Below are 17,936 nucleotides of genomic sequence, written 5' to 3'. Positions count from 1 at the left end.
AAGGATGCTCAAGTACGTATGCAAACACTACTGGTGGTCTTCGATGTCAAAAGACATCGAAAAATTCTGCACATCCTGCGGAATGTGCCAGACAACCAAGAAAAGCAAACTCAGATATCCGGACCTTCTCATATAGCCATAACTAATAAGTATTGGCATGTAGGCCTTTGAATTGTGCCGTTCAGGTGAATTTAGTCTATCACAGCCAGCCTCACTTCTCCTCCACTTGGTACCATCCTCAACAATCTCCCACAACAAGATGCCACTCTAGCCCAAGCAATAGCTGTGCTGTGCCAGTGTCCTTCCAACAACCTTATCTATTCCAGCTCTGCTACAGTACCATTCGAAAATGAATTCTCTTGCACTATAGAGGATGATGTAGAGGTAATGTTAGAAGAGGTTTATGATCATCTTGATGGAAGACCTTTACCTGATGGCCTTGCCAAGGTGGACAGTGTCACAAACCCACCTGGGGAAGATCCAATCGCTATCCAGGCAGGTGTGTCTGATGGAGCTTGTCATGGCCCAGAAATTCCCACAGTCAGGTGCTCACTCCCCACCCCTTCTCCCACCTCCGCTTCTACCCCATCTACTCCGCTCCCTGCTCAACACTGCCTGGATGAGCCCATCACCCTTCCCCATCGTTGTTACCTTTTTCACAGCCCACAATGGGCCTATGTTCATTCCTTATTTACTCTTGTTTTCTTGACAGCCATGCACAGCTGTCCTTCTCCCATGTTCTTTGTTTGTTTTTATCCCTTCTTAAAGCTGCCCACAATCTCCATGAGATCTGGTGACTAATTCCCATTCATTCCATTACACTTAAATACCGGTTGTACACTACCTCGTACCTTAGTTTGAAAATCAACTAGGGTTACCCCCTGTGCTTCTTGTCTGACTCAGTCGCACCCTCTGTACTCTGAAATATTGGGGCCACATCAAGTACAAGGTGCAATGCTCACAGACGAGTCATTGAAGCTGAAACCGGGCCCCTTTGCTGTGATTGTCAACCCTGCCCTCAATGGGCTGTTACACCAAGACAGCGGACCTTAATGGTTGCCAACAGCGAGTCACGGTAACATTTCCCATGCCCTGACAGAGCTCAATATTCTGGGTCATCCAACAGTGGGTCGGAGACAGGCTGCAGGTGGGGCAGAGCTCCAAGGGTGATGGGGTGTTGAAGGGACTTGGCTTCAGCAACTCAGAATGGAGCACTGTGCCCATTACGTCCTCGTTGTCCCCAATTTGTCAGGGGAGCTGGTGATGGAGGAACCGAGGCCACCAGTGGAAGGGGGCCAGAAGCCCCCCCTCACTACTTAACAATGGAGGCATTAGCAAGGGTCAATCGTTTGTCATGCGATTCATTGGGGTTTATACCAAGGCACCTTTAGACACATCTGTCACTCAGTTCTTGGTTCAGGGTGGAGCAGCAGATGAGTAGAACGCGATAGACATCCTGGGAGAGGGTTTGGATTCAAGGACTTAATATTATAACTGGGGGGAACTATTTACTAGAGTGGTACGTGCATACATATAGCAGAGATAAAAGGATCCAAAGGCAACCAAGGGTTACCAAGGGGAAGGAGAAGTAAATAGAAAGACTCCACATGACAAATATAGAAAAGATGAAAAGCCCAAGTTACATCTGAAGTTGTGGAGTGGGAGAACTAGAAATCAACTGAATGGTAAGGCCTGGGCCCATCTATGAATGAGCAGGGGAACTACAAGGGGAGGCATCCAGAAGAGTCTGGAGCCCAGAAGTCATAGTCCAGAATATTGGGGTTGTAGAAAATATCAAATGATAAACTAATAAGGAGTAACATGACCAGAGGTAAGGTAGGAGTGGGGAGGTACTGGAGGTACATGACCACTGGAGGTGATGGAGACCAGAAGTAAGAAGGAGGGTGGATAGACAAGTTGAGGGTTACCAACAACAAGGAGGTGGAGGTGTGGTAGGGGAGGTCCGGAGGTAGGAGGTCCAGAAGGGGAGTGAGAGTTGAGGTATGTCCTGAGGTCCTGACAGCTTGTCAGTACTCTAGTAACTTACCAGACATGACACATTTTCAAAAATTACTGGACTGGCTGCCCTGCGTGATGTGTGACCAGTTCATCAGGAAACCCCCAAGGCCGATTGAGGTGATTGAGAGCAATTCAAGTGCTCAATCTGCCCAATCTGCCCAATCGACTACTCTCAATCATCTCAATCATCACAATCGCGAGTCCATTTGTTTGCTCCAGGTGCTGTACAGTTTTCAAATGAATTGGTTTGCAACTTGTAACTTTTTTTTTCACTCCACCTCATGCTATCTACACCCATGTCTCTTTACTATGCAACACAATATTTTTTACTCCACTCTGATGTTCCTTACTTGTGCTCATGGGCCAACACCCTTCCACAGTCACCCAACCCTTCCCCAACATGCTCCCTTCCCATATTCTTTTTTTTCAAGTCATTCCATCCAACCCCAACTTAACTTCTCACACACGACACTATCCCCAACTTCTTACTGCATGTAATCAACAACCACGCATCCATTTCCGACGATTTTAAGCTCATCCGATAGATGAGATCCAGCTCTACCTTTCTACAGAGATTGGTACCAAACGGTCCAGCGATTGAGGTGTGCGTCTGCTTCCTTTAAATATATTGTATTTCACTAACCTCAATTTCTTACAGCTCGTACTCAACAACCACACCTCCGTTTCGGATGAACTTACGCTCGTTTGATATAGAGGTTTGGCTACATCCTCCCACCGAGTTTGGTGCCAAATGATCCAGTGGTTGAGGTGGGTGTCTGCTTTCTTTAATTATATTGTATTTCACTAACCTCAACTTCTTTCTGTGCATACTCAACAACCACATGTCTGGTTCCGATGAACCTAGGCTTGTTTAATAGAGGAGATCCAGCCCCATCTTCCAATTGAGTTTGGTGCCAAACGGTCCAGCGGTTGCACTAAATATTGACCCGTTTGACCACCTTCATCCCCGTGAGAACCAATTCAATCGTGGGGTATGCATGTCCCCGAAACGGGCTCTCGGCCAAAGCCGGGCCAGCTGTTTCATTCACAAACCGTGAACGTCGTTGTAGGTAAGGCGCGTCGATCGACGTCCTCAACATCAGGATAACCGTACGTTGCACTACAGACCCGTCCTCTATTCCTTGGGTGTTCTACTTCTTATTTATTGCCATAAGTGGCATATTCGGTAAGCTCGAAATCCGTCGTTGGCATCATTCCCAGCCCTGCACCTAACAGAACGCACTACGTTTGCCTCCAATCTCGTTATAGATATCATTAAAAAGGACCACTCTTTGTATTTAACTGAAATCCACTGGAGGCGCTTAGCGCGTTGCTAGTGCACCACGGTTAACGACAGGGATCCCCCCAATGAACCCAGCCCTCTGAGTACACCGTCTACGTAGAGTAACGGTTTCTCCAGGCCGTTCTGTATATTCTGCGCGAGGATTTTGGGCTTGTCCATGGAGACACCTGCAGAGGGCCGGAGGTTGCACCTAGCACCGCTGGTACTCGCGGTTGTTTGGTTCGTCTGGGCCACCCGCCGCAAAAACCGATCCCCCGCTCCGATTTCATGCCATACATCGACAGCTATACACCTTCCTAGGCCCCCATCAAAATCTTTCACCCAAACGGTCGCACCGACACGCAATTCCCCTCCCTGCTTGCTTGCGCACTGACCCTCAGATCTCGCCGTCTGCGCTCATACATCCCTAAAACGGCGACAAACGCTCTGTGCGTCGTCTTCTGTCATCGAACGGGCGTCAAACGGGTGCAAAAGATCTCAGAATTGTTGAGTATCCGCCACGATCCTCTACACCACGCGCTATCCTCTTGTCCAATCCATATCAGTGGGACCGTATTCATATCCGCTGTCCAGCAACTACGCACCCCTCAATCGGTGCTAAAGCGACGTCAGAAACGGCACAGTTGGGCTGGGACTTCAACCCGACGTGTGCCCTCGCCACTGCCTGCCACTGAATATCCAATACCCAAAGACCTTTATAAGACCAGTGCCCGTGCTATACATATATTCCTCAGCGCCGAGCGAGCACCAGTAATCGCCCTTCTTCGCCGCAAATTGCCCCGTTTGGTGTCCGTTCCTATTGGTATGTACTACAGCTACACACATGAATATGCAGCTGAGTGCATGTCTCTCTTACAGGTCGGCTACCGGCGTAACTCGGCCGATATACCCACACTTGTTGGGGGAGACCTATCCCGTTCTGCTCCTTTGACCCGAACCCATTAGTTTCTTTAGCAGCTACTCCCATGCCGAGGCATAAGCCTGTAATTCCACCCCTTACTACTTCGCCTGTGAAAAAATATCAGCCGTATAATTTAAAAAGACCTAAAAAATATGCCGATTTCCTTGGCCCCCAATCTGCACCTGAATCCGAACCCTCAACGTCCAAAAAGAAAGGACATAAGCACGTCCCAGCCGCTGAAGTCCCTATTTCCCAGCCGTCACGACGCGTTGAGATAGCAAACGCCAGCGGCACCGTGATGACGCAACGCTGGGGGCCTGGCATTGAGCCTACGCATTGGTGGCAGGTGCCAAATCGCCACGATCACGTAGGAAATGCAATGTTGGCGGATGCCAGCAATGTTTCGACTCCCCCTTCAACGCCAGCTCTAAAAAAGGAATCACCAATATGGGAAGCATCCCCTCAGGGTTGGCTGGAAAATATCGCAGAGCCCACTCCTTCGGGCCCAGACACTGCTCTGTCCCCTACACTGTTGCGGTCAGCTTCCCGAAAGCGGGCCAAGAGAGCATTACGAAATCCGCAAAAGCAAGTTGCATGGCTCCATTGGCGCCGCGATGTAATACACAAAGCGGTGGAAATCTATCTAGGTCTAGAGGCGAAGAAGGCAGGACGCGTGCCCCTTGCCGCCCCCAGCGAGACGTCGTATGATAGAAACGGAAAACTGCAAACACCAGCAGCATCGCTGTGCTCCCACTGCAATACATCTTTCCAGTTTCATTCACTCATGACGATCACATTCTCAGGTATGTTTGCGTTCTGACCTCCCTTAGCAGTGTCCCAATGACCCCGAGCCAGGTGCCACGCGGCGGACGTTCGAATATTGCAAATGTCCGTCCAATACTCTCCCGCTTAGCATCATCCAGTCTGGCTACTTTCCAGGGTCACCTGTAACGCCCCAAGTTGCCTTTCATTTCGACGTCCTTTCGCTGTATTCAGCTTTGCATGTGGACTCGTACACCCCGATTGCCTCCTTTCATGCCGCTTTGTTTGCCATGTTATGAGAGAACGGTTACGAATTCACCCACAACGTAAGATCTATTTGTTGCATGTCGGGAATTGGCACCTTCATGATCCGGCGCGCATATAGGACCCCTTTCTGCAGTCGTTTAGCGAGGCGATAACATGGTTTCAAGCCCTATGTGACTCGGTAGAGGTTGAAACGGAGAGAGAGTTTCTCCTACCCACATCCCCTGCGGCACCCGATGCACCACTATGTCGTTCCGCACCGGTCGAGTCCGCTGCGTTTACCCATGTCGCTCCTGCCCACAACGGCGATCCATCGGTCACTGCATCCCATGGCGTGATGACCGTTAACCACGGCATCCCAACCTCCATAGGGACGTCACCGGACCTTCCATCGATGGTCCATGAGCGAACAAAGCTGATTCGCAACCCGTCCGACAGCAGCGCAAGTCCATACCTCCGCGCGAGATGCCCACAATGTTTTGGAGGCTCGATGTGGGGCAACTCAGCCAACGAGTTAGTCCTCTCATACATATGCTTCGGGAACAGGTATACTAAGCGATTCCCTAGATATCCTGATGTCATCGTCGCCATGGATGGTAATATGCAACATAAGCAATACATGTTCGTTGGAGGAGAGATGATTCTTCCCTGGAATGAAACTTGCACATTCCTCACCGATGCCGAAATCGAGGAAGCTGCCCGCCATATCTCTGATGCACGAGCTGCATCTAGAGGCTGTTCGGAAGTATCTCGTCCCTCATCCCTTGTACCAGATGGTGCTATTGATGAATGCGAAGAATCACACAGAGCCATGAAACGTGGAAAGCAGTCAGCCTCAAAAACGGATACCTTCCGTTCGAAGGGCCTGATGGCAACCATATGCCGTCATGACATCCCCCTTTTCCTCTGCGATGTACGCACTCCGGGTGAACAGCAGCACTTTTCGATTGCCATGCTCCTTGCACTTAGCCGCCAACTACCCTCAAATGCCACTATTGGATTAATGTATGATGTTGGGTGTGTTCTTGATCGATCGATCGCCAAGGTATGGCCTCGCATGGTCTGCAACTACAACCTCTGATATTTGAATGAAGTACAATCTTATCCCCGAAATCGCTCCTAGATTGAGCATCGCCGTTTCAGTCTTCCATGCCTACGCACATCAATTCTGTTGTCAAATCGCATTTCACCCCTGGAAACGAAATGGGTTCGGAAAGTCAAACGGGGAAGGAAATGAGCGATTATGGTCCTTGATTGTTGATACAATTGCGCCTGAACGCATAATGAGTGTGAGTCCCAACACTGTTCGGTCGACAACCCTCTCTTATGCAATGTTGTCCCAAAACTATAGCCGGCAAAACGAATCACAACTATCGACAACAAAATCAAGATGATCGCGTGCCGTGGCCGAGACCGCCTTGCTTCATTGGCTAGGTCCAAATTGGCCGCCATTGTTCGTGAGGAGGCGCTTCTAACCGACCTCCTGCAAGATTTGAAGAGTAAGAGGGGATTCACAACTCCTTTCCTTCAATCCCAGTGGGAAGAGCAAAAGTCTTTGCAGCTCTCCGTTCGAGCCTGTATGCCCATTCCCGATCTCATGTTCGGCATTGACTTATGCTGTTATGCCCTAGACAATGATCAAGCCGGAATGAAAAAGTTCGCCAAAAACGATCAGCCCAGGCACATTCGGACGCATTGGACGCCGTAAAGAAGGAGCTGGACCGAATCAGCTTGGCACGAACACTGTCCCATAGTCCTATCGACCTCACGGAGCATTTCCAAGCTGCTCAGCGTGTACGATCGTTGCATGATAAATCTCAAGAATGCCTACGCGATCTGACAGCTCAAATTGGCCTGTCCGATTTGAAACTTCCGCAAAATCCGTCTAGCACAGAAAGGGACTACATGGAGAAGTACATTCTGGCCCGATTCCGCAAACATGCCATCCTTATCCGCTTAGCCAAGTACCAGGACGAGATTAACCCTATTCGGAGCTCACAACGGCGTGGAGGACGGCTGGTTACAAAAGTCGGTAAGCATACCCCATTTGAGGCGAATTCTGATGTGCTCGAAAATTCATCCGGTACTTTGAGGATATTCGAAAATGGTCTCAGTGTTCAATAGCGCAAACGACCGTGCCTGTATTATTTCCGCCCATGTTGCGCAATATAACGAGCTTGTCGACTGCCTCGAGCGTTCTGTTAGGCCATCCTGGCTCCCGGACTCTTTGAAACATGCCAAAATGAATGTCAAGGAGCTGCTTAACATGGATCCCAGTGATGAACAGTGGACAAAGATGTGGGAGAGCCTGTGGGATTCCAACTGGAACTTGGATGAGAAACCACCAGCTTTTATCGTCGACCAACAGGTTTGCCATGGCATAGTAGCGGTGCTATCGCTCGCTCGTATTGAGGAGGAAAAGCTTAGGCTCGCTCGAGAGGAACTTAACGCGCGCACCTGGATTGTCCAATCGGTAGACTTGTTGATTTGGATCACGGACGATATTCATCGTATGTCCTACAAATTCCACATTACCAATGCGCTGATTTGTCCTCAATCCCAGCCCTGTTTAAATATCGATGGCAACTCCGCCTAAAGTCGTTACTCAAATGCCGTGATACGATCGTGAACGGACCGTTTCCTCATGTCAATCTATGGCGTGCATCGCCGCACTATCTGCTAGCAAACCTAAAACGTCCAGACTCCCAAGCTGCACCGAGTACCGCGGAGTATTCTTCTTTCCGCCTTCCCCCCCCCGGTTCTGCCACTCTGGCCTCAGGAACCAACGGCATAGACCCTGAAGATGATTCTCAAGTTAGAAACGAGCTAAGCGCACTCGATGGACTTATCAGGATGAGCCCAGAGCTGGGTGTAGCTGATGACGATGAGCATGTTGAGCCCTACCTGTCTACCGACAGTGGCAGTGGCCCAGGCGATACTCTCGGCCCTGAGATGCCGGTAAACCTTCCAGATAGCGAACCTGAGACATGACCAGATGAGACAATGGACCCCACAGACAATGTCGAAACACATGCTGAGCCTCTTACCGACTTGGTCCCTCCTAGTGGGTTCGGAGATGTGGATAGTCCCAGCTGTGACGAGGATATTGAGGAGAGGTTCTGGAATGAGAACCCTTGTCCCCAAAGCCTTCCTCCAATTAGAACAATCTTCGATGCCATCCACTCACCCACCCAGTCTACCCAACAACAAAAGCCAACAAAAATCTGGAAGGAAATAACGGAGTTGCATTTACCTCAAGAGACTGAAAAAGTAAGAATGTTTCCAAGTTCCCCTGTGACTGACGCCACTGATGTCTCATTAGATAGTGAACGACAGCAAGACCAGAGACAAAGCAAGATATTACAAACATATTGCGATCTTCTCTGATGCACTACCAACAGTCAATCGCCGGCGGCTGATACACGGAGCAATAATCGATGCCTATGTTGAGATGCTGAAAGACCTTACAGACGAAAAGCTGCGGGACATACTCAAGACCACTCGTCCCCATGTGATTATGTTTCCTACCCAGTGTGAAGGAATGAGACATTGTATGGCAGTTCGCCTGTTGGATGTATGTGGGAATACACCGATGGAATCTGTACTGACCAATATTTTAGCGAGCGACAAAGAAAGTCCGAACCGATCTTTTTGATGCAACCAGTTGGACGATTCCGTGTTACTCAAGGAGGCGTGGTCACTGGCTGCTCGGTGTTGTCAACTTCGAACAACGAGAGCTGCGCTATCTTGACAGCATACCTCTACAACAAAGCGCCCATATCAATCGCCACGGTCCACAGTGGGTGTTTACAGTGCGTTTCCTAATTCTAGCCCACATTCCAGTCTTAATGTTACCGCTTTCTTCAGATACTTCGAGGCCTAGTTAATGCCATCTGGTTGTTCATTCACCCTGATGATGAGCATGGATACAACTGGTCCAATTGGTCCACCAGAGTAATCACTGTAGGTGTGCCATCTTGCTGTATGAACATCATATACATTACAAGTCCTAGATGGAACAGCGCCAATGGAACGGGTATGATTGTGGGGTTTGGACCATGGCTGACATTCAAGCTGTACACATCGGGCTCGATGCTGCACCGAAAGACACGAACATCGATGATTTTCGGGATAGGGTGAAACACCAAATCCTTTCTATTCCTCTGTTAACACCGAGCTGGCAGCCTACCTGGAGAACCCTAAATCCTGACCTTATTTGCGAACTGCGGTGCCGAGCCGCTAAAGTGGCCGCAAACTTTCCCGTTGATTATGCCCAGCTTGGAATTGATCATACGGACGTTCCTTTAGTGTTAGATAATGAACAGGAAAAAATAGATTTAACTGACTAGCGGAGTTTATGTATGCCGGTGTTGAGCCTCTCCTAATAAGATACTTGATGCACCAGTCAAGAGTCAAGCATTCTAGGCCGATGCCAGGTAGCAGCAACCTGGAAACGATGACATGGGACGCCAGGAGGCACTCTTAACCTCCTTGGCTTATGTTCCGTCATTTTGAAGAACTGTCAGTTGTAATCGGTACGAAAACAGCTTGCGTTCCCAATTAAGCGGACATACATTCCAGTACTCCACAAGCATGTCGAGGCAGGCGAAGTGGAAGACAATCCATCCGAATCGTCTTTTGGTGACTTGAACTGCAGGAAGTGGTAGGCGAGTATAAATTTGGTGGTGCTACATGGTACTATGCTCGTTCAAGTGAAGTTATTCAGAAGGTTGCCTGTATTGGGGGACTTCTTGCCGCTCTCGTTCCTGCAACACTGCATGAAACGGACATCTGTACACCTGTAGGACATCGTCCCTTCCGGAGCTTTTGAGCGGTCCACATGCTCAAAATCCAGATCGGCCCGAAACCACACTTCATAACCATCCTCACTGCAAAACGCTCAAAATTTCGAACGGTGTGCCATCTGGTTTCATGAACAGTGAGCTGGGGCGTTCGACGTCTGCACGAGGTGCAGTGACATCCGTCATATAAGCCCGTAACCTCTAGCTGGACCATTTCGCATCACCAAGCGTGTAATGGGTGAACTTCCTACTTTGTAAACCCCGTCGCAGCGATCTCCCCGCGTCTCCCGTACGTTTCGGCTTAACTTCTCTCTTTATGTTCATTATGCTAACTTACATCTTGTACCTTTTAGTTTTTCCCGTGTTTCCTCAGAGCGTGTTGTTCTTTTGTTGGCTTGCTTCTCTCCTACCTCGCCTTTCACCATGTGATACAGTAAGTCATTCATTCTTGCCAATGGTGAAGACGCTATCTTCGGTGGGTTTCAGCAAGTTGGGCCCCGAATGAGTTTGTGCTGTGACCGCCCTTCCTTTTTGTCATCTACAAGTGGGTTCTTCTCTTTCTAACCTGGGCTTTCACATCTTCTGTATCGGCGCTACCGCCCTCCCCTATCTCCTCTTGTTAGTTTTTCCTTTCTTTTTATCGTTGTACGTCCGGGCCCATGCTCTGTCCGTTTGCACACATGATGTATAATGGCTAAAACGTGTCAACATAATGTATTTTCAGCTCCCCCCAACAAACACCCGGAACCTGGGCAGTAACTTCTGGATAAGTAAACTAAACTAAGGCGCCCATTGAGATCTCTGTTCGAAGTCTCTGCGAAGTCTCTGAACATCGTCCTCCAGCTCCATGCATCTCAATGCGAGCCATGCATACTCGTCGACATTGACGCCGCAGTGGGGGCACTTCAGGTTCTCTCCGATGGCAGGCCAATGTTCCATAGCTGAGAATTTGTCATCCATTTCTAGTGTGCCTGAATGCGCCATTCGCGGTACCGGATGTAGTGCTGGTTTGGCCTGCCTTAGTATTCCTTAGTATTCAGCCTTGCCTATTAGCGAGGCGTCTTACCGCTCAGGTTTGTGAGTTCCCATTGAATGAGTAGGGGATACCTTGGTTGCGGCATTCAGGGGTTCCGATACAAGCCCGATCTCTCTTATTCAACGTCATGTTAGCCTACAATCTATTTCTGACATTCACGATTGTCTCCTACGCTTTGAGTCTTCCACGACGATTGCGTTGTTTCAGTGTATTAGCTGCCCGGCGCTCATCAGCTGTTGTGTACAATCGGGGGCGTCCGCGACCCCGTTTCTCCACAACACCAGCTGATACGGTGCTTCTGTCCTATAATACATTATATCAGTGGTTAAAGAGTCATCAGAAGAGGCAGGTAGCACCTCATGAGTATTCACGACAGCTTCAGAATTATTCATGACAGCTTCAGAATTATTCATGACAGCTTCAGAATTATTATGACAACTTCACACGCCAATTGAAGTCACGAGCCTGCAAGATCAAACACCGTTTTCAACACTGTTTATCTTTTCGAATATGCATATCGCCTCTGAGCCCCGCCGTTAAATATTAGTGCACATCTGTTCTATAATACACTATTAAAGAACCATCAGAAGAGGTGGGTGGCATCCCCCTTGATTGTCCATGACAATATTGTCATGATTAACTCAATAGAGGTCACGAGCCAGTGGTTTCGTTCACCCGCTCCACCTCTCCCCATCTTGCTTCCTCACCTTGTGGCTCCGCCACCGTGGCCAGTGTCACATCTTTTCTCTCAGTCAGGTCCCAGACGTATAGCCGCATCGTCAAGTAAGTAACAACCTCACTTAATATATTCTACAGTTCCCGTTCGAAACAGAGGAGCCGCAGCTTAGCGGCGTTTGGTGTTTCTGGAAAGCAGAGTGTTCTAGCGACTCGCTGCTATTACAGAGACATCAGATGCCCCCGCCCACTCTAATCACTCAGGTCGTGCAGGGTGTTTACACACTGCTGTACCAGGGTGCGAGAGATCTTTCCACTGCGGTATCGCTTTGACTTCCCTTCGCTCGGCATCCCAGGGCAAAGCCCACCGGTAGGCCACGCCCGGCTTTCGACACGTCTCCAACTACTCAGGTCGTGCAGAGTGCTTACATGCTGCTGTACCAGGGTATGATAGATATCTCTGTGTTTGTCGCCTTTGCACCTTTTCGCCCAGCACCCTAGCTCGAAGCCCGATACCAGGCCACACCTGGCTTTACACACGGCTGATCTTCCAACTGCCATCTTACTCCCTTCCTCCACGAAGCCACTTTCCTCCAGCTTGCACTGCATTTGCATTCGCGAACATGAGTTCTGAAGCTGTTGTGACATCGCCTATCCCTGTTCCCAATGCTGAGTGCGCTCACCAAGGCTGGAAAGTAAACCATCAGGGTGTATTCTATATTCGTGCACTTGGGCCACCCACACAGGACGGCCCACTGCGTCCCGGTCGCTTTCTTTCAGGCGCGGAACGAATTGCGAAGGTGGAGGAGGTGATTAGTCCTGTTGTGGATCATTCACTGGATGGAACGTTTCAGAGATGTAAACTGGATCCATCGTACTCGACGCATTACTACCATGCTGTGTTTGATGTATACGTCCTTCCATCCTTAATCCTCATTCCCCGACCGTGGCTTCAAAACGCGATTAATTCATGTATACAAAACGACTCCGCACTCCTTCCTCCAGAATATAACCAATTTCCCCATGGAGCGCGACGGTATTTGCGGTGTTTTGTTCATCCTATGCCGCCGCCTATACCATCGCCCGAGCCTATTCCCTTCGCATACCCCGACGGCAAAGCCGGCTGGACTGTAGGAAAGACTTTCGGAGAAGTCTTCCTCAAGAGGCTTGACCCATCCGAGTGGACGAAGTCTATGAGGAAGGCGACAATGGACAATGACCAGGGTATTGCAGAATGCATCTGCGTGCAGCACTACATAGAGAATATCGATTATGCAGCATCAGGATCGCTCGGCATATTGCATGAGATGGCCTCAATATTCGACGATACCCGTTATCGCAACCGTTACAGGCCCGCCGGACCAACGTACCCTCCTGGGGCAGTTCGGTTCTTTTCTCTGTACACTTTGACACAGGATGGACATATCCTGCTGAGATTCCATGGTCATCCGTTCCGCCGCCCGGAGGATGATGATGGTGTTTCATCCGATCCAGAAGAGTTCCTTAGCGAGAACGACTGGGATGAAGAGGAGCCTTCTGCGTCAGCCTCAGAAAGGGATAATTCTCCTGTACTATCAACGTCACGCACCTCTCGCCTCCGCTCCCAGCACGGTGGAAGGCCTAGGGGGCGTTCGCCGCGTCCACAGGTCCCCCCTCAGAGGCCAAGCTCCGTTCACCAGTGGCGTCGACGAAGCCGTTCCCCTCACCAGCGCTCACCTGCACGAAGAAGAGGATCGCCTGGTCTCCCACCAGATTCGTACCATCGCTCTGAGGTGCGAGAGGGTGAGCAGCGTCCACTTCATCGAAGCTCCCGGCATCCACGTCTGGTGTCTTCCAGATCGCCTTCGCCCCACGAAGTCTCTCGTCCTTCTTCCCGTTTCACGCACCGTTCAGGATCCGGAACCTTTGCATGCCATCGCCATGGGCCTGAAAAGCCTCCATACGCTCCACCACGCCACCACGCCCCGCCTCCAGCCGTGGAAGGTCGATTCCACGAAGCCCGAATGCCATCGGCCCAAGCTTCCGTTCCCATTCCCCAATACCGACCAGAATTCCAGCCTTCTCGTTCACTTCCCTTGCCATCCTCCGCGGAGCTGCCAGCACCTCCGTATGACCCAGAACGTCGTCACCCTCCTCCATCCATGGAAGACGTTCGGTTCAGCGAAGCCCAAATCCCATCGGCCCATACCCCAGTCCCCATCTCGCAGTACCGTCCAGAATCCCCGCCCCATCGTCCACTCCCCCTGCCCTCCTCCTACGATCCACCACCAAGACTAAGGGCGCCACCACCAGATATTGCACGCTTCATCTCAGTTGAACAGATCATGGCGCAGGACGGAGGAACAACGTCCTTGCTAAGAGATGCTATGGTTATTCGAGGTATGCATAGTATGTCTAGGAATGTTTTAATTGTTATTCTCACACAGTGTGATGTTTTCGCCAGGTGCGCCTCTTCGACCCGTTCAGCCACTTTCCCCCACCCCTGAGGCTGCGGCCCACGTTGAAAATTGGAGAACAGAATTATCCCGTAAGCTGATCGCTATCGCCTCATTCCCAGTCTAATACATAAAGGATGTCCTAGGTGGCACCGTGAAGCGCGCTTACCGTCAGACACCGATTCGTATCATGGCGGTGAACACCCATGCTATGTGCTCCTACAATGGATCGTACGCCTCATGGGTGAACGCCACCCCTTCAACGAGGACAAGTGTCCTTAACACCTCTCAAAGATATCGCGAGTTTGTGGACTTTTGTCGGAGACCAGTCAGCTTCGACCCGCTCCGCCTGCACCTCCCGCTTATCGAATGCCATTCCCCTTTTCATTATATCCCGTCGCCTATTCTTAATATTGACTTGCAACGTTCCCCTGACGGTTTGAATTGGCTCCCAACGTCTGAGTGGAGGGAGCGGATTATAGGCACGAACTCGTTGCTGAAACAACTTCTTCGCCATGTTCGGACTACCGTTTCTCATCTCTGCCGCACAGAAATCCTCCCTTCACATCGTGAAACTATGGCGATACTCAAGCATGAATCGGATGTCTACCTTGAGAAGCTGCTTCAATCCCGGATGATTGCGGAGTCCGAGAACTATCACCATGAAACGGTTGGTGAGATCGAACGTCGGATTGGAGAGCTACGAGGCTATCTTCGTTATTGCCTCCTCGTTTCCCTCGATGCATGCGCCATACTGGGTGGTATGGAACTTCCGACGTGGCCAATTCAAAAATTAGCCATTGGGACCATCTTCGACGGCTCGGACGGCACTCACACCGAGGTCCACGACTCCACCCTCAGTGCTTCTGCTCAGGCTTTTGCCCTCACTCTGGAACGGTGGGGAGTTCCTCATTGGAGGGTGGAATATGGTGAAAAACGCTTTGCAGTCTGTCGATCATGTTCACCGTTGCATGATCATGCAGCAGAACATGCCCTTCAACAGGAGATACGGAGCCGTGCTCAGGCCAAGGCTTCGAACGGCATCATGAAGGGGGATATCACTGTGGGATTCGACTTTGTTGTTACGGAAACCGTTACATGTTCCCGCCCACAGCAATTCCTGCTCGCAGCTCCACAAGATGATCCCCCTACTCAGCGCTTTGCCATGGAACAATGTCTGAAAGCGCTTGCCCCTGAGGGGGATCCTACTCCGTTCAAAAACCTCTCTACCTTAATGAAGGGTGTGCTTCAAGGAGTCTGGCTGGATTTAAAATACGAGGAGGGCCTGCATTTGAGCGCGGCCTTGGAAGGGGCCAAATGGAAGAAAATGAGAGTACCATTCCCCATCGGTGCGCATGCTCCACTGATGGTGGCGTTTATCAAAATCCCTTTCTCGTACTACCAACCTCAACATCCCCTTCCGTTGTCGAATCAGTCCGTACCCTTTACTGGCACGTCCAGTGCTATTTCGTTGTCCGAGGCCGGCTCTGTTACCGCCACTGACACATGGCTAGGCATATCCATACGCCTGTCAGGCCCTACGCTGGAGCTACGTCATGACTTGGAAGCGGTCAAGCAGCGGGGCGTTCTTGCCTACCGAGAAGTGCGTGACCGCACGGTGAATCAGAAAGTGGACAGGTGGGACGGTTCGATGCACTGTCTTAACCTACTCTGCAAGACACAGGTGGAAGCCCAAAGCCTTAAGCGGTACCTCCAAGCAAGATTCCCTGACGCCCTTCTCAGAGATATCAATATGCAGGATTATACCCCAAGCGGGTACATTGGCGTCTATGAGCTTGGATATACTGGTGAAGTCTTTTCTCATGGATTTGACAAAACTACAATCAAAACCCTACTGGATCACGCACCAGCCCCGCTCATCCCTCAGGGCCCCGACACATTACCATCCGAAGCAACAGAGCTATGGACGCGCATGTATTCACAGGATCTCTTCGAATACAATCGCTTCCGGATTATGACGACGACAACCAGCCGAGGGCGTACGCCGTTCAATATGGTGGAGGTGACCTTCAAATGCGAAGTGTTAAAAAAAATATGCCTGCGTAGGCCATTCGAGTTAAGCGAAGAAGAGTACTTTGGCCTCCTTCATTTTTGTCTCATTCTCTGTCGCCTTCACCGCTTCAAACGCGCATTCCGCCAGCGGATCTACCCTGCCGAAGACTCTATTTACCCTCGTGTTGTCCGTTTCATTGCCGATTCTGGGAGGCAGCTTTTCGAGGGCATCGAATTCCGATCAACTGAGATGTTGAAGAGATCAGGAAACCCGCCTCAAGAAGAGTTTGAGTCCATTCGCTGGCAGCCAAAAACTGGTCTTTTTGCGCTCAAAGTTGCAGAGAGCCCTCCTGCTCCCCCAAACAAGCCGACTCCAGAAGAGTTAAGCGGCAAGTAGTAGTCGGAGAGCATCACGCAATAGCTGTCTGTGACCGTTTTCCATTCACTTTGTATATACTCTAGAATAATTTGTAGCATATAACTTCCCGATGTATTTTACGTTTGCTGAGCTTACGCCTTGCACTTGTGCCCAGCCCATAGGTTTAATAATGACGCGTGCAATATTTTCATTTTAAGATACCTACGTATCCTTCCAATGATCGGTTGTGATGTTTGGGTCACTCAACTGGGCAACATCTGTATCCACGTAGCTATCACATCCTCGTCGTTGTTCACTTCCAACTCGTCAAGCAGTTGGACCACCCTCCTGGCAACCTTTCCTACATCAGCCCCCCTGTCACAAAGCTCGTTTCCAATGGCGCTAATCATTCTCCAGTGTTGAGTGACATCTAAGACTTCAGGAGGTGGCTCCTTCTCGGTAACGTGCAGGGCAATGATGTCGATGTTGACTAGGAGTTCAACGTTTTCTTCCATTAGCGCCTTCAAACGAACCGCCGGCAACATTTTCGATGCAGCCCGCCACACTGAGTTTCGTGCACACCTGAACAAGGTGTCAAAGGTGGGAGGCTCACCGCTTAGGCTTGATACGGATGACGGTGCCTCTGACGGTGCCCGGGACGTTGGACCTTCGTTCACAGTGAGGTGCGTACTTCCATTAATCTTCAACACTGGTTGAACTTTGAGGGGAGTACTATGCGGTGTTGGATGGATGAGCCTAATTGGAGGGATGACCATTGGCGTATGTGATTCCGGAATGGCTTGCTCCATGAAGACGTCGTTTTCTGGGTCATCAGGGAGTTGCGGTCCACGCCCTTGCTGGAAGCCTGAGCGTACACCCGATGGGAACGTTGTCAGGTTTATTGCCTCTAACTTTACTGATGATGATGAAGACCCGCCCGGTTCAGGTGAGTTGCGAGTGTCATATCCATTCCCGGCCATCGACTTCCGGGCTCTCCGACCCCTCCATTCTAACTCCGCTCCCCCCTCACCAACCTCGGAGCCCCCATATTCCGCAAACCTCCCGGTACCCCTCGATGGTCACCACCCCCTCATTTCAATTTATTACCTACGCCTCCCTAAGTACGGAGTCCCAAAGACTTCCGGACAGCTCCGACGTCCGCTAGCGCACTCCCGCCTCCGCTGGGCAATACACTCGCCTGCCCTGCAGAGTCCACCTTCGGGCTTATCCCTCCTTTCCGTTTCTGGGTTAACGCCTGCCTTCCCGCTAACCCCGCGAACCGACTCGTCGGTAATATTCAGTCGGCTAATGTCTTAACCCCGTTAGCTCCGCTCCGTCCGGCTCCGCCAATTGCGGAACCGTCTCCGC

The 17,936-nt window shown here is 50.5% G+C and overlaps 1 protein-coding gene across 1 annotated transcript; it reads left to right on the top strand.

The window, feature by feature from the left end:
• Nucleotides 1-5,712: 5,712 nt before the first annotated feature.
• On the top strand, nucleotides 5,713-6,541 carry EI90DRAFT_2855816 (uncharacterized protein; the record flags this gene model as incomplete). The annotated part of the gene is made up of 3 exons (XM_039053771.1): nucleotides 5,713-5,762; nucleotides 5,817-6,294; nucleotides 6,344-6,541. Coding segments are annotated over 3 exons (726 nt in total), but the record flags the coding sequence as incomplete, so codon positions are not given.
• Nucleotides 6,542-17,936: the final 11,395 nt, after the last annotated feature.

Source organism: Cantharellus anzutake (assembly GCF_015039405.1).
Source record: "Cantharellus anzutake strain C23 chromosome Unknown EI90scaffold_162, whole genome shotgun sequence".
NCBI lineage: Eukaryota > Fungi > Basidiomycota > Agaricomycetes > Cantharellales > Hydnaceae > Cantharellus > Cantharellus anzutake.
This window is presented reverse-complemented; position numbering and strand designations above follow the sequence as displayed.